Source organism: Haliotis asinina, chromosome 4, assembly GCF_037392515.1.
Source record: "Haliotis asinina isolate JCU_RB_2024 chromosome 4, JCU_Hal_asi_v2, whole genome shotgun sequence".
NCBI lineage: Eukaryota > Metazoa > Mollusca > Gastropoda > Lepetellida > Haliotidae > Haliotis > Haliotis asinina.
Genome location: NC_090283.1, coordinates 41,621,164 through 41,639,145, shown reverse-complemented (window position 1 = coordinate 41,639,145; position 17,982 = coordinate 41,621,164). Strand labels below are relative to the sequence as shown.

Genomic DNA, 17,982 nt, shown 5'->3' with positions numbered 1-17,982 from the left:
ATGATTGATAGATTCTCTCTGCTATCTCATCGTGTTGTGATGTCCTGAGAGCATCCATGAATTGCTGGAAAGTGTTGTGTCTCAGGAGAAAAAACATCAATTCTCGATTTGATTCAATTCTATTCCTTTGTTTTAAAATATGCCTAAAGTCATCAAAGCTTGCAAAGGTAATCATTGCCTTCTCAAACAAAATATCAAGAAAGGATGAAGTATCTAAATTATGAATGATGTACACCCAGTTCACTTGGATGCTGGTGAATTCGAGAGGAGTCATTTTATCTACGGAGACTTTAAAAGTATTGAAGTAAATAGTTCAAGAATATGGTCTAGCAAACAATGAAGATGGCTCAAATTAATCTGTAACAATACAAATATAATTGTTATGAATACGATTGAACATGAAAAGTGATATTGATCACAGAAAAAGAAAAACAAGAAGAATAATTACCTTCAATCAGGGAAAATGCTGATACAATTTCAAAATATCCACAATTCCAGTGCAGTTTCGAGCAAGACAAGGGAGTGGTGCTGCTTTGACCAACGTGTGACACAGAGCAGGTGATGGTGCTTAGTGAGGTGGAGAAGAGAACTCCACAAGTTTTATAGTGTGTGCAGTATTGCATTCATTTGATTTCAATACACTACTGACACAGGTGCAGCCAGGACAATACCCACCTCACACTAAGACTGAAATTTAGAGTGATACCACCAAACAATACCCATTCAATTTGTTTTTCAGCACCCTATAATTATATTGACACAGGTGGGTTGAATACAATACCTAGTGGAGCCACTGTTGACGCAGGTGGATTGAATACGATACCCATTCAACCTCCATTCAAAATGTTGGGTTTTTTCCACATCTTCTCATTATATTGACACAGGTGGGGTGAATACAATAGGTATTCAATTCCAATTTCAGTGACGTATTGACACAGGTGGAGTACATACAACAGGCATTCAAATCCAATATCAATGGCTTATTGACACAGGTGGATTACATACAACATGCATTCAAATCCAATTTCAATGGCTTATTGACACAGGTGGAGTACATACAACAGGCATTCATATCCAACATCAATGGCTTATTGACACAGGTGGATTACATACAACATGCATTCAAATCCAATTTCAATGGCTTATTGACACAGGTGGATTACACGCAATAGGTATTCAATTCAAATTTCAATACCTTATTGACACCAGGCGTGGTACTGACGCTAAACGTGTTACACAATACAGCAGGGGGACTATTCAATTGGATTTCAATACATTATTGACACAGGTGCATGGTATTCACAATACTTATTCAACCCACTGTTGACATAAGGACAATACCCATTCAATCCATTGTTGACATAAGGTCAATAGGTACACTAGTGACGTCAGAGAGCCACCTTTGAAAGCCCCTGTGCCACGGATGTGGCTTTTTGCTTATTAATATTTCCCTACTTAGCTTCAACCAAACGGAGATAGTGTGTTAGATATTCATCTGGTAAAATCTGATACAGGCAGCAAACAGAACAAAACAAAAGAAAGGACCTGAGCTCTGAAGCCTTCCAATTTTTCAAATCTTCAATGCACGTAGGCATTCTTGTGATTAGATTTGGTGGAGAAAGTCTTTGTAATTTTTCATTAAGTATTCATGAGAAGTTTGTTCATGTAACATTTATCATGTTTGTTTGCACTGTCTGTCCAAAGATGTAAAAAAATTCTTCTGCACGCCAAGTAGAACACAATGCATATAATCGACAGTAACTCATCTTATCATATCAAACAAGAGTCGTCAGAAGATAACATATCCCCGCGTCCCCCACATATTTAAAAGGACAAATCATCGGACAGTTACTTATTGTGTTTTTAGACCAAGTCTGAATCGTTTCCATGGAATACATGAAAAATATAAATGTCATATATATGTAAATCAGAAAAGGTCCCCATTTCATGATGTGTCTCGTTGAAAGATATGATATAGTTTTCGAGCTGTGCTCCACAAACGATGCAACATGTCAGCAACATGTTCACGGAACCGAGAAAATAATACATCACAAGAAAAAGGAAATAGCGAAAGGCACCACTTTGGGGTCTGCCACACTTAACTAACTACCAAGTTTTACTGACAGATGTTAAGAGGTTTTTGAGTACTGCTCCGTAAACGAAACACACCTCTCACATTTCAAATACGTTTCCATGGGAACTGAGAAAATGATAAATCACTAAAACCTGGAAATTGTAAAAGGCACCACTTTAGGTTCCGATTGATATATTTACCTAGTTTTGCTGAAATACATTGGATGTTTTTTTAGTTCTGCAACGGAAAAGAAGCCCATTCCTCCATTTTGACACTAAGTCTGAAACATTTTCCATGGAATCCGAAAAAAAAAAATCACTAAAGCCGGTAAATAGCAATTGGCACCACTTTGGGGTCTGTCGCATATATCTACCAAGTTTTGCAGAAAAATATTGAACGGTTTCTGAGTTATGCTTCAGAAACGAAGCCTGCCCCACCACTAGACTAACACCAAAATGTTCCATGGAAAATTACAAAAAAATGAAAATGCCAAAATTCTGTAAATAGCAAAAGGCACAAAGAAACTGTACTTGTTGTTCTTTTAGACCATGTCTGAATTGTTTCCATGGAATTCATGAAAAATATAAATGCCATATATCTGTAATCAGAAACAAGTCCCCATTTCAAGATCTGTCTCGTATATCTGCCATGATCTTTTGAAAGATATGAAATGGTTTTAGAGCTGTGCTCCGGAAACAAAGTCAGCAACATGTCCATGGAGCCGAGAAAACAATAGATCAACAATATCAACTTCAGGTGTTTAGGTATACTGTAAATATTGTTCACATTGCTTGAAGTTTTGCTTTTTAAATTGAAAAGGTTATCTTACACAGTACTATTGTTATCTATTTTCTAGAAAAGTTCATTATTCACATAATTGTGACTAAAATCAATAAATAGAATGTAGAGTTAATGGATTGTATTTGTCCTACAATTATTTCTATTTCAGATGACCAAAATGCATTTAATGTGATTTACTGATCAATAAATAATTTTCAGTTCAAGAAAGTGTGCGAGGTGCACGTAAGAAGGCTGCCCTCCTGAAAGCTCGTCAGGAGAATGCCTTGAAAAGATCAAAAGAGAGGGTCCTGGAGGAGATGGCCGAGACGTAGTGAACGCTATGCCGCACCTCCTTAGGCCGCAATGGTGGAAATCCTTTGCGCACTTTCGCGCACGGAAAACTTAAAAAAAAAATTGGCTTCTTTATATTTATACCTACATATGCCCCCTAGTTTCGTTATCATTATATTCAAAAATAAATATTTGCAAGCCATCAAGCATCTCAGTCGATCGATCGCATGAGCGGCGCCATTTTTAAATTACGTGACTCGAAGGGATTCCCTCCCTAAAATAGTAACACACCTGTTCCAGACCTCGGTGCTTGTTTGTAACAAATTTTCATACATTTTTAGATAATACAAAGGATTGTGTGGAGATTGTGTAGAGACTTTCTTTCCCAATCCCGATTGACTGACCACCCAGCCATTTCAAAAACTGTTTTGAAAATAATTGCTCTGGAGCTTACAATGCTTTCTTCAATATTCATTACATTGGATCATTGCTGCCACCTTGACAGTGCATAGGTGTTTCTGTACTACTCCTAAAAGTTTGGCTACAAAACATAGTTTACTAATAAGACACATTGAACGAAGGAACTAAATAAATATTGAGTTATCGAAATAATTATCTCTAATTTCCATTTATGGTTGACAAAATAAAAGATTTAGTGCAGAAAAGTATGCTTTTCAAGGTGCAAATTTTATTGACTTATATTGAGAACTTAAACAATGATGAGTATATGAATATGTACATGTACATAGCTCTGAAACGGTTGTTACTTTTCAGCATAAATTGGAATAAATAAGGATCAGTCTAAAGTGGTGCCTTTTGCTATGTACAGATTATTTGCCTTTTTAGTTTCCTTGGTTGTTATGGAAACGATTTTACTAAGTGAGAAAGAGCAGGATCAGTCAGTGTAAATTGGAAACGAAAGTCTCCACAAAATTCTTTCAATTTTTTAAGATTGTATGAAACAACGAGGTGTAGAACACGTGTTCCTATTTTAGGGTGGGAACGCGTCACGTGATTCACAATGACGCCACTCACATGCGAGTGATCGACTGAGATGTTTGATGGCTTGCAAATATTGATTTTTTGATAACGAAACTAGGACGCACATGTAGGTATAAGTTCAAAGAAGTTATTCACATAAGTTTTTCGTGCGCAATAGTCGTAACGAGTGTGGAAAAGTGCGACAAAGGATTTCCACCACTGGGGCCTATGGAGGTGCGGCATAGCGTTCCTGTAGTGAACGCTATGTATCTTAGCTAATTTTGAGGGTAAATGAGAATCAGGAATCAGATGTTTGTTTGTTACTTCCTTAAGTTGTTTTGAATTGCATGGTGATTGAAGTATTCTAAAGATAAACATTTGGAATCAATGTTCTATGACCAGTGTAAAACCTGAAACATCTCATATAGCCAACTTTAAATTTGTTACATTGAAAATGTATACATGAATTTGTATTATGCATCTCAATGACGGCGGTCCTCAGGAACAAGATTTCGGCCTTCAGATGCCGGGAAATAATGCAGCTGAGCAAAGTTGAAGCTGTACTGTAGACCCTGCCCTTCCGTGACTATTTCTTCCGTTTGTCCATCATACCGATGTGTGTAGGAGGCATGTACACAGGCTTCTGTGGAGGTGCATTTGTTGGTTTTCATTAAATCACTGAAGACTGAGTTGCTGTAGTATACAATCTTAAGTTGTCAGCACAATGAAATTGTTTGATAAAATAGCCATCACTGAAGACTAGCACTGCTGTTCCGAAAGTAAACAATTTTCAGTTGTCAGCACAATCAAATTGTTTTTCGGTCTCCTTATACATACAGAACCAGCATTAGGGAGACCGGAATATATATCGGGAACCAGCATTAGGAAGACCGTATGTAAAACCAGCATTAGGGAGACCAAATGGTACATATCTTTAAAAAACAACCATTAGGGGGACCAGTTTAGTATATATATTTATACACACATTTTAAAAAGGGGCCTATAGGGACCAGATGGTATATATAACATTTTTTTTTTAAAATTAGGGGGACCAGATGGTATATATATTTAAAAACCAACATTTGGGGGTCCAAACAGTAAACATATTTAAAAACCAGCACTTGGGGGACCAGATGGAAGATGTTCTTGTAGTATTACTCGCCCGTTGAAGATACAGCAGTGTAATATTTTCACTTCTGTATTACACTAGTGTAATACCGCTTGACGTATGACGTCAAAATGGTTCAAAGTTGTGACGTCACAATGCTAATGTTGATGTCGCGATTTGACTAGACCTTGCTTGACTTGAAAGCTGAGAGTCCTCACACGGTAGGCAATTTTGCTGCAGTTTCTGTCAATTAAAAATAGTATTACACGGAATGTCGTTTAGTATCCTCTATATACCCAGCATTAGGGGGGCCAGATGGTCGACATATTTAAATTTAAAGACCGGGATTTAGGTGGACCACATGGTATGAATGTTTAAAGACCAGCATCAGGGGAACCAGGTGATACAGTTACGAATTGATTACCACGGCCGGAGAATTCAATCGAGATGGCGTTTTGTAACAGCCCCGTTTAAAGTAAGTGAAGGCACATGGACACAGCATAAATTGACATACAGAGATCCGGCGACTATGAGAGCATGCATTCAAGCACGTCGATCCCACTGAGGAATTCGTCAGTTTTAGTGTGACTCTTCTAAACCGAAGTAGTCATTTGACACGAGCCAGGCAAGAGGCAGATGCGTGATTGGCAAGGTGTGATATTCACCAACAAGAGCAGGTTTTAATTTCACGGTAACCACAGCCGGATTTGTGCTCGCAGACGAGTAGGTAAACGCTTGGTGCCTGACTGCGTTCATCAAGCCTCACTATTTGGAGCCTATAGCACAATGGTGTGGAGTGAGCTCTGCGCGATCTAAAACAAGACCGAATGCTCGAAGATTGTGTGAGAGTTGTGTTGCCATAAATGTTATCCAGCAACAATCATGTAGCATTGTCTACCAACATGAAAACGCAAAGCCTCATACAGCAAGGCTAACAGACGACTTTCTGCATAACGCTTTTGTTTTGTTGCCGTGGCCAGCATGTTCTCCCGACATGAATCAGATAGAATACTAATTGGACTCTCTGGATCGACAAATCAGAAAACCATCACCTGCACCTGTCAACGCTGAGCAACTGGAACAATGTTCCCTTCAGAAATGGCAACGGACCAGGTGTAACGTCATGCGTCCTGTTGCGTCATCATTGGGTCGACGTGGTTTGGGGTGTATTGAAGCCACACTCACGACTGATTCAATATTCGATGACATTTGTTACAAGGAACAGATGCCTACTGATGTGAAGATATACCAGTACTGATCGTTTACTATTGAGCTGTATTGGCTCAGTTGTATGCAACATGTGTAACAATTTTGTACATTGTTTGTTCGTTCACTATCAGAATAAAGTGCTGTCTTATTGGTTCAACATTGTTTGTGTTTGTTACAAAAGTATTCAGCGGTCCCAGCGTCAGAACACCATTACCTGTTTTGGTAAGGGGAGCAAAAATGATACGAGAACCAGGTACCACTATATATGACAGTATATTGATTATAGAGTATAAGTAAATACAAACTACTTTGTATGATAGATTGAGTGGGCCATATACGAGGTTTGGATAAGTCAGTTTTACTGTCCTGAGTTTGCGATGTTTGTGAACTGCAAACATCGAAGTGTAGGCCATGTCCGTGTAGGAGGCTACTGATCAGAAGTACTCTTCAAGCATCCTGCAAAACCCCATGAATGATGGAGTCCTTGTACCGGGCATGGTTCTATGATTACGTGTCCTCCATTCCTTTGGTATTTGTACCAAGTGGGGCATGGGAACAATTCCAACCATATCTATTAACTGGAAGGGTACACATATCGAGTGGTTCCCTGGATATTGTGGCACTGTCTGAGCTCACTTCAGACCCGTTCCGGTCGTAGAGACGAAGGCTTTGTTCAGTCGGTTAGTGGTTGTAGATAGGTCTTCAGACCTGCCACGGTTTTCAAGTATTAGTCACGCTGTCACGGCAGACATTGCTAATTTCACGCTTTGAAAAAACAAATTAACATACATTTATCAAAACCAAAACTTTTTACTTATTTTTACAGCACTTTTAAGGTGTTAAAAAACACTACTTTTCTTCAGCTTCAGGAGGGCTTCGCCTCCCTGACCCCCCACCAGGTCTCCGCCCTGGACCCGGCCGCGGCCAGCAACCCCTGGACCCCGGCTTCTCAAGCATTTCTTCTTTCGGGGTTGGAAGCTCTGGGTCTTCGATGTCGAAATATCTATCCAGCGGCGTGTTCATGTGACAAGCACGTGATTTCCGGAAGTGACGTAGGCAGTCATCCTTTCTAACATATCCGTAGACACACGCAAACGTGCCTGATGTTGTCGTGTATCGAATCAAAACGTCCTTGTAAAGTGTGAAGCACTCTTGATACAATATACCATATGCAGACAACCAGGTGGCTTTCTGATGCGGCATAGGTTGATGACATCATAGTGTTATGACATGGTAATAAATGAGTACAGTCGACTAAATTTAGCTTACGTATCAAAAGAGATAGCTAGGCCAAAACTGCATATCTCAGCTAAAACATTTGTCAGTAAGACCTTGCGGTTGGAACGTGGGTGTGACTAAAATCTGATTCCTAATACGAAAACATAGTCTCAATATCTTCAACTCCTTTTTGTGAGTGCACTGTTATACATAACCCATGCCTCTAGACAGGCTACCTTTCTCTGGTATTCGGCAGTGTTTATAAACATCACCACGTGCTATGCTATTTTTAGCATATACTCACAGCGGATCTAACACCCGGAAGCTATTGAGTAGTGTGTAAATAAACAGTCCTCACGTGAGTTGATAAGTAGTTTATTACGTCTTCGACAAATTTACACCTCCCATATATATGTATGCATTTATGTACTGCTTACGTGACTTGCTAGCGGAAACGCATCTGCTTGGGTTTAAGGGTGAGTCGGTCAGACTAACAATGTCAATCTTCTCTGTCAATTATGTTCGACCTCGACCCTGAGGTCATGTTTATGGTTTTATCAGCCGGCACGCTTGTTGCCATTGGCTTCTGTATTGGGTATGAGAGTGCAGCGTCAATGCCTCAACTATGTTTTCTGTTTCTGTACATAGTTTTGGTTTTTACTCCTTGTGTTTTTTTCGAAATAGGGACAGGCCCAGTATTTACTCAACTTTACCTTTTTTTACATTGTTGTCCTCTACCACTTACTAGTTATATTAAAGCAAAACTCTGTTCCCATTGTTTGAAAACTGAGATGGCAGACTATCCGCAAACAACTTTTCCCTTTGTATCCTACATGAAAATTGTTGCTATTAATCGCTTTAATTTTTTTTTTAAAAAAACAACAAAAAAACAACAACTTTAGCATTTCACGGTGGATAAAACTAAGAAAATTTGTCTGGTTTCCGCTAACTGCAGATGCTTAGCTGATACAAATAAAAGGAGAGAAGTCATGAATCATTTGTTTACAGGACATCCATGTGGCTAAATAGGATTAAAAATGAATGGGGTATAATTGCACCATTTAGATCTAACTCTAGAGGGGTGGCTATACTTCTTGATAATGACATTGATCTTACCATACACAGAACATTAGAGGATGAAAATGGTAATTTTATAATTGCCGATATAACCGTTGAAAATAACAGATTTGCCTCTTACAAATCTGTATGGGCCTAATAATGATGATCCAAATTTTTATGTAAAACTTTTTGACAATATTTGTAATGTTGATAATGAATCCATACCTATTGTCGGGGACTGGAATTTGGTTACTGATCCTGCCATTGATTTAGAAAATTACTAAAAAATATCAACAATCCCCAAGCCAGAAATACTGTGTTAGACAAAACTGAATCCCTTGATCTCATAGATATCTGGAGAGAACTAAATCCTGATCTGAGGAAATATACCTGATGGAGAAAAGAAAACAGACAACAAGCAAAGTTGGACTTTTTCTTAGTTAAGACTTAGTTAATATGTGACTAGATTCTGATATCATACCTGGTTATAAAACAGGTCATTCAGCCATTAGCTTTACTTTCTCAAACACTATTAACCAAGATAGAGGGAGGGGCTATTGGAAATTTAATACATCTTTACTCTTACATACTGAATATGCTGATTTAGTAAGATCAGTCTTGAGGGATACAATTAACGAATACTTAGATTCTGAATGTACTGGTGAAAATCTTGACGATTCTGATATGAAACTGAAGACTGATGACAGCTTAATCTTGGAAACTTTCCTGATGAAAGTCAGAGGAAAATCATTTTCCTTTTCATCTCAAAAAGAAACCAGCAAATAAGACCAGTGAATTGGAACTTAAAATCAAAGATTGTGAAGACAACATTAGAAAAGGTTTTCAAAATATCAATGAAGCCCTCCTAGCTGAACTTACAAAATTAAAATTGGAACTGCTACAAATTAAACTGCTACAATTCAGAAAAAGAATCTTATGGTATGAAGGAGAGAAAGCAACAAAATACTTTTGTAATTTAGAAAATAGAAACTTTGTTAGCAAATCAATAAATAAGATTATTACAGATAAGAATTGTGGCGATGATGCCCACCTAGACAATGTAATAACTCCAGTCTTTAGTAACCAAATTAGAGACAATCTAGACAAAGAAATAGACATGACCGAAATAACACTGGCAGTCAAAAAATGAAGAACAACAAAAGCCCAGGAATTGATGGATTTCCTATAGATTTCTTTAAGTACTTCTGGAAAGAACTCAAGGTTTGGATTCTTAGATTTATCAATGATGTTTCAAGAAGAAATAAGATGTCTCCTACTATGAAGAGAGGAGTTATTACTTGCATCCCTAAAGCTAAAAAAAATAGAACCTTATTAAAGAACTTGAGGCCAATTACTTTATTAAATGCTTTGTATGAAATAGGTAGTGCTTGTATCTCTAACAGGTTGAAAATGACCTTAGATTCTTTGATACACAATAACCAAACTGGGATGTTTATATCAAGTAGAAGACTTTGTGAAAATACAAGGTTATTAAATGATTTAATGTTTGAAACAAAGAAGAGAGATGTCCCTGGTCTGCTGATGTTAACTGACTTCGAAAATGCTTTTGACACAGTTTCTAAAGATTTTATCAACTTTGTTTTACTAAAATTTGGTTTCCGACCTAAGGTTATACGCTGGATTAATCTATTAACATATGATAGAACGTCATGTGTTATTTAAAACGGACACCTCTCCGATTTCTTCCCTAATGAACGCTGTTGCAGGCAAGGTGATTCAATATCTCCATATTCGTTTCTTTTTGTAGCTGAAATCCTTGGATGTATGATAAGACAAAGCGATGATATAAAGGGTATTGTAATTGATAGTCAGGAATATAAGTTAGGACAATATGCTGATGATACTGAATTATTTTTGGATGGTTCGGAGGAGCCTGCTATTGATACCATTAATACTTTTTATAATATGTCAGGGTTAAAGATAAATATAGATAAAACTAAAGCAATCTGGATAGGGTCAAAAGCAGGTAGCAGAGATATAATTTGTCATGATTTCAATTATAGAATGGCAAAGAGAGGAATTTGAAGTTCTGGGTATAAAAGTCACACCTGATTTGAATGACTTATGGGTAATTAACACGAGAAAAAGAATTGAAGAAATTTATAGATTACTGGCAACATGGAGAAAAAAACATTTGACACTGATTGGCAAAATCACTGCAATTGAAACATTGGCTATTTCAAAATTGGTTCACATTTTCAGTTCATTACCTAATCCACATGAAGAATTTATCTCTTGCCTTGAAAGACTATTTTTCAAATTTATTTGGAATGACAAAAAATGACAAAATTAAATGGAGTACCTTAAAAAAAGATTATACAGAAGGAGGATTATGCATGATAGAAACCTCATATTTGCCAAAAATGGGAAGACCTATTTCATCATATTGATATGGACTGGCATATGAATTTTCAAACTTGTAGAAATAATTTGAAAGATGTAAAACTTTAAGGTTTTCAATTCAAATTTTTTGAACAGAATTATTTATAGGAAAACAGAGCTTTTGACTATGAAACATGTTGACAACACATGTTGACATGTAGCTTTTGTAACATTGATAGTGACCCTTTATGTCATGTATATTGGGAATGTAATGTAACCCAAATCTTCTGGAAAGAACTTGAAAACTGGATAATACAAAACAGGCAGAATTTTGAAAGAACAAAAACTCTGGTTTGGTTTGGAGTTTTGGGAAATAAACCGTTGCTAAACCACATAATTATTTCTGCGAAAAGACATATTTACACTTGCACTTTAAAGAAACTTATCCCAAAGGTTAATAATTTCTTAAAAGTATTGAAAAACATTTACACTGTTGAAAACTTCATATCCAGAAGGAACAATACTTTTGATAAATTTTCTGACAAATGGTTTTCTTTATCCTCAATTTACAACCTCTGATTTAATCTGCAATATAACATTCTTGTGTGTTGTTTGTTTTGCTTATATAATCTTTTTTTTCTTTTAGACTACCAGTTGATGAACTTGGAACATAAATGTGTACATCTATTACTTTACTGTGTATGCTTGTACTCTATCGTGGGAACAAATAAATGTTTAAAAAAAGTATTCGGCAGTGAATTTGAAACTTGACTGTAACTCATTCATGTATTTGATGAATGTTCGTAGGCTTCAATCGTGATTGTCCTAGTCATGTTGAATGAATTGTGATTATGTGGCACATTGTTTGACAGAAATGAAGATTAAACATCAGTCAATTGAAAATATATACCCATGGAAAAATTTAAGGGAACGCATGAAATAGCTCTGACTTTTAATCTTTGAAACAGTATGAGAAAAGTTGATACAGATGAAAAGGTTTAAGTCAAGTGATGAAAATCAATATCGGGTGTGTCCAGCTTGTCTCTGGAGACCCGCTTGGCATTGTCGTGGCATTCTGCGAAAGAGTGTATGGATGGTACCAATCGGAATTCTACGCCATTCTTCCTGGAGAGCCACTTAAAGGTGTGTGTTAGCACACTGGTGTAACAGATCATAGGCTGCCAGTTGAACTCGCACGGAAGAGATGGAAACAAAGCTGTTAAGGTAAAAACTGTATTCCCGTAAACAAAACCTGTTAGTGTAGGGTATTCCTGATGTGAGAACCCAAATCAACATGTAAAAATTTGTTAAACGATATGGGCCTGCCCACGTCATTGGATGTTGTCAACAACCACCGCCTACCACCACACATCACAAATGAGCACACCAAGAAGTCCCCCAAACCTATAGTGATTAAATTTGTGCACACGGCAGATGACAAGGTGTGCTGCAAGCGAGCGTTAAACAATCGGTACTGATCTCCCAGTCTTTCTAAAGAAATACCGAGCAGCAAAAGCAACCCCGCGAAAAACCGAACTCAAGGTTCAAACACGAATATATGAGAGGGGAATTCATGTGATACATGACTATAGAAAGGACATGGAAAACTCTCAAGCTTGGTGATAACATCCACTTGTAATCTAATTCGCGGATTGGTTAGTGCGTGCGTCTCTTTCTGAACGCAAATGTACCAGCATTTTACTCAGATTTTAATCGTTGCTGCTAGTGAAGTGTTGGACATACCAAGTTCTAACCCTTCCCAGTCATTCCTCGACCAGGTCCTGATTTACAGTAAGACTCCGTCTGAAGAGAGATAGGGTGAACCTTTCCTTCCCCACTGACTACGTTGGTTTCTTTGTAAATAACACGTGACCCTAAAACCGGATGTTATTGTGTTAAGGTCAAGGCCACCAGTTACACGTGATTTTGTTTCCAGTGTAAGTGACTCTTGAGGCAGCAAAACGTTACTTATTATCAGAAGACACCGAGTGAACATTATGGCAATGTCTGAACACGATGGAGTCCCGGTATGCGCTAGTCATTGAGATACTTGACACTGTTTTTTTTTCATGTAAATATGTTCATTAATGAGGGCGGTTTCGGTTTGGAACAAACGGAAGCATAGTGAGAGTTCAGCCCGTACCCCCACTCCCATCAAAAACCAAACTTACAAACGGACATGCAAAGCTCACCCTAAATATGCATTTAGTAATCTATAACAGGTAGAAAAACAATCAATCGATCCAATGAACTTTTTTCAGTGTTGGCATATTCCCCTGGAGCGATTTTTTTACGTAAAAAGAGCGGGGGGTACGGGCGGAACACTTTCCCAAAGGGAAAAAATAAAATGCTATCATTAAATTGTAGAGGGTTTGATAATAACCTTCAAAGAATACAAGTTTCAGATCCGTGAGAAAGAAAAAGGCTGAAATCTATTGTCTACAGGATGATCATGTTACAGCTGTCCAGGAACAAGTAACAACAGAACAATGGGGATACAGTGGGGATGTATAGTGAATACTACCGTACATAAGCCCATTTAACAGTAAGGCAAGGAGGACAGCAATTTTATGTAGCAGTGGATGTGACTATCAATGATAAGATATATACTTTGATTAACTTAGATGGACAAAACTCTGATAAACCAGAATTCATAAAAATGTTAGAGAAATATCAGAAGAATTAAATATTGTTACATGTGGTGATTGGAATTTGGTGATTAATCCTGATAATGATACCTTTAAGTATAAACATATTAATAACCCTTAAGCAAGGAAGGAATTGTTTACAGACAATAGACTTCCTGTCTTAAAGAGAATTGGTCCCTCTGAGAGAAGGTTCACCTGGCAACAACCACGAAAGCAAGCTCGAATAGACTGTTTTTTCCCATAATGCTTTCAGTTCTGTAGAGGAAAGTAATATACATCCAAGTATTAATTCAGATCTCTCAAAAGTGTCACTCACAATTACAGTGTCAGGTATACAAAGTGGGAAGGGCTCTCTGGAAGTTCAATAATTCACTGACAAAGGATACAAAATATGTCGATATTATAAAAAAAAGTAAATGATACCCTAGAAGAATATAAATAGAAGATGAAAGAATGTTTACAATTAACGATCAATTACTATGGGAAATGTGACTGCTAAATAAAGTGGAGCATCAATACTATTTTCATCTATACACATAGGAAGAAAAAAATGAATTAAACTGTCTTGAGAGTAAGCTAGGAGAACAAAATGTTGATAGAGAGGCAGAGTATATAAGGGAACAGTTCAAAGGAGCTAGATGAGAACTAGTAAATTTTACAAAATAAGAACTGAAGGCCTCTTTGTGCGATCTGATGGCAAATTGATCTAACATGGTGAAAAAACCCTCAAACTACCTCCTCCATGTAGAACACAGACATTTTATAAATAAATCCTTCCACATTCTCAATTGAGAGAATGGAACAAAAGTAACAGAAAGAAAACAAAAACGAAAAAAACCCTCCCAAAAACAAAACAAAAACAAATTGAAATTATGCAAGAAGTAAGAAAGTATTACATTAAATAATACAAAAACAGCAAATTGTACACACACTGACCTTGAGAATTTATTTTCTGATGCTTTAGTACCACGGCCAGATCATCAAACATCACTCACTTCGGAAGGTGTACATACTTATTCCAGAAATACTTGATTAATACCCTAAATTATGCATATAAAACAGCCCAGGTGGCAATTCGTCACCGGGCCACCACTGGCCCAGTGCTGTACTAAATGCTGGCCCAGTGCTGCATGCCATCAACGGGCCAGTACCGTTTATCAACGCTGGGTCAGCAATGGGCCATTCATGACATTTCAGTACTGGGCCAGCACCGGGCCAGCACTAAACCAGCACCATGCCTGTACTGAAACTACCGGCTGTACGTAGCTTTTCTGTTACACTATATCGTTTTTCAGCCCCTAACATGCCAAGCTATTGTTCACATTAATGTAATTACCAATACAACAAAGTCAGTGAAAATGGGCTCTCTCAGTCGTCAATTGAACCAAACGCACTCCGTCGTTTTTATAAAACACGAGTAGTGGAATTGAGCATATCCAAATTGCTGGAAATTGTCTAGAATGCTTAAAATACATGAAAACGAGGTTGAGTGTTGGTATAGACTTCTCCGCAGTATTAGTTATTTCATGGTGGTAATGACAATGTAGTCGTTAAATGATTTCAATGGTTTATATACAAAAATATACATTGGTATTACATGAATGCTTCCTGAAAGGACTTTCATTTACAATGTGTTATAGAGTGCCGTCACAGCATTCTACTAGGCTTTGCATTCAAGTGATATTGATGAATTAACATGACAATGTGTCGTCATTGGGTGCCGTTACAGTGCTTGCTGCAGTCTTTTTCTTTTCTCGTTCCTTTCTGCCACCATCTCTGTCTGCAGCATTGCGGAACCACAGCTTTATAAAGCTTTCGATTTCAATGTTTGATGCCTTTTGGGTCACCGGACTTTTCCTTGTAGCCTCTGAAATTCCACAAAACGCGCTTTATTAGACAACAATAAAACTCATAGTGACATTATATTAAATGTTGCTGTTGTGTCCATTAACAATAAGAGTAAATGTTGTTTTCTTGGTAAATAGTCGTGTCAGTGAGCAAATGAAAACTGGTACAGCACTTTCATTGCAAAGCAACAGCTGACATCATTCTCTCGTGAATTTTTGGTCTGTTGAAGGAGTAACTTCCCCTCGGCATGTTACGAGCGCTTTTTCACTTTCTTTACATCTTGAACTAAATTCTCTTGCACTTTTAAAAAATGATAATTTCATTCGAGAGATAAATTACTTTCCCTTTTCACGTTTATGTTTTCATTAAATTTAAACGCACTAACCCAAGTTTTAAAAAAAGCCCTGCGAACTTATTAAGTTATTATGAATGCAGTGTGAACCCTTTGTTTCTGCTTCACATACCGACTATTGCATCCTTCATTTTCATCCCCTTAAAAGCTGCCTTGGTTCCACTGCCTATCCAGTTGACACTTCTTGCCAGTGGGGTGGTAAAAGCTGCTTCCAGGATGTTATACACGGTGTGCTTTAAACATGATCCCCCAATTACTCCTAATTGCATCACCTGCATAGAAAGGAAGTGAGGTAATGTCATTCTCTATGCGTTTACTGTTTCAACAGAATATAGATCACGTAAGGACAATAGACATGAAATAACTTACCACACTTCTGAATGCTATGGCATCATCCAATGCCGTGTTGGCGTCATGAAGCTCTTTCAGTGACTTCAAGGGAAGGTCCAGCTTTCTTTGCTCGGCACTTGGTTGGGTTGACTGGGCTGTAACGACCCTTAGGAGTTGGTGCAATAGCTGGTTATTTGTCTTTGTTGTAGCTGTGTTTTCCTCCACAGCCCTAATAAGTTGTAATACTTCAGCTGCAATTAAAACAGATGATTGTAAAACATCCATGTCATGTAACATTTAATGCATTCTTGAAAATTCAAATCTGGAAATATTCAAAATCACTCTCACAGTGTTATAATTGTTATACTGTAACACTGGAAACAAACAAACCTGTAGAAGCACCATGAGTAGAAGCACGATGGGGCAACTGTAGCGGTGATGGTGGTCTGAAGTCTGGTTGATGTCTGATACCAGTTGCTGAGTATAACCTTCTAGGTGAACGTCGTACGGCCTCCGTCTGAGTCGTAAGGGGTGTGAGTGGGGAAGACTGCAAGGATTCCCCTGCTGCAGGTGATGCAGGCTGTCTGTTTGAAAACAGATGCGGCAATGGTGGGGGTGTTGGTGACCTGATAGGTGTACTATTTCCAACAGACAGAGACCCAGTCCTCTTACATTTTGCTGGTGGATCCCTCTCTTCCTCATCTTCGCTTGAAGTCGAAAGGTATCTTCTATTTGGCCTAAAGCAAGAGCATTAAAACTCGATAACTGCTTGTGTTTATAAAGATTTATACTTGTGTTTATAAAGATTTATAGAAGATAGAAAGTAACCTAGTGTTTGGAACAGTCAGATACATGCATTTAGCAATTAAGAGTCACTCTTAATTTAAGAGCTTGAGTTATTTTCTTAGTCAGTAAGAATATACGAAGAAACCATTTCCTAAAGACTGAAATAGCTTCTCAGTCAAGAAGATTTCTCTTCAACCATTAATTTCAATTATTTGCATACAGAAGTTATATGTGTATGATAATTAATTGTTTAATGTTTAAATCCAAGAACCTCTTCTTTCTTATGCCATCGATCCCATCATCTACATCTGTATATAGATCTGACGTTTCCTCTGCAAGAGGTAGCTTCTTTCTTGCTTTATCATAGGATGCTGCAAATAAACACAAAGTATTCATGATACTCATAACTCAAAGTGAATGATGTAATTATAAACAAAAATGGATACTCTTAATGTAATTAACATGGGGTAACCCTTTAGCTCAGTTAGTACACCACTGGAATCAGAGTCCAAACGACACTGGTTCGATTCACAGCTTGAGCTCCTCTTTCCACTTTTCACTCAGGGCCTGTAACGCACAACTCTTCAAATGTGCATCATGTATATAGACAAAATGTGTCACAAAACCTAAAAGAACACATGATAAAGTATTACTCGCTTACCGTTCTTATAGAGAATTCTGATGTCATAAAGCTCCCATGACTCTTCATTTGGTTGCTGGCAAGTCTTTACGGCCCTGTTCAGCATGTTAATATTCTTAGTTGTGGGCCAGTAGCATTGCTTGCCATTGCTTGCGAGCCATGACTCAGGGATCAGGCCAATGTCACCTGTGCTTGAAAACTCCACGACAAGATACATTCTTCCTGTGACATAACACATTTTATTGCTAAACATAATTAATACGTGTTCAAGACCTTAAATATGTTAGGTTAAAAACATGCAGCATACTTCAAATT

General features: G+C 37.6%; 1 protein-coding gene across 1 annotated transcript; it reads right to left on the bottom strand.

Annotated features, from left to right (window-relative positions):
• Positions 1 to 15,402: 15,402 nt before the first annotated feature.
• On the bottom strand, positions 15,403 to 17,884 carry LOC137280948 (uncharacterized). The gene is made up of 6 exons (XM_067812127.1): positions 17,689 to 17,884; positions 17,299 to 17,398; positions 16,632 to 16,978; positions 16,281 to 16,492; positions 16,024 to 16,183; positions 15,403 to 15,578 (listed from the first exon to the last, which is right to left on the bottom strand). The coding sequence occupies exons 1-6, from the start codon at positions 17,882 to 17,884 to the stop codon at positions 15,403 to 15,405; spliced, it is 1,191 nt and encodes a 396-aa protein (XP_067668228.1).
• Positions 17,885 to 17,982: the final 98 nt, after the last annotated feature.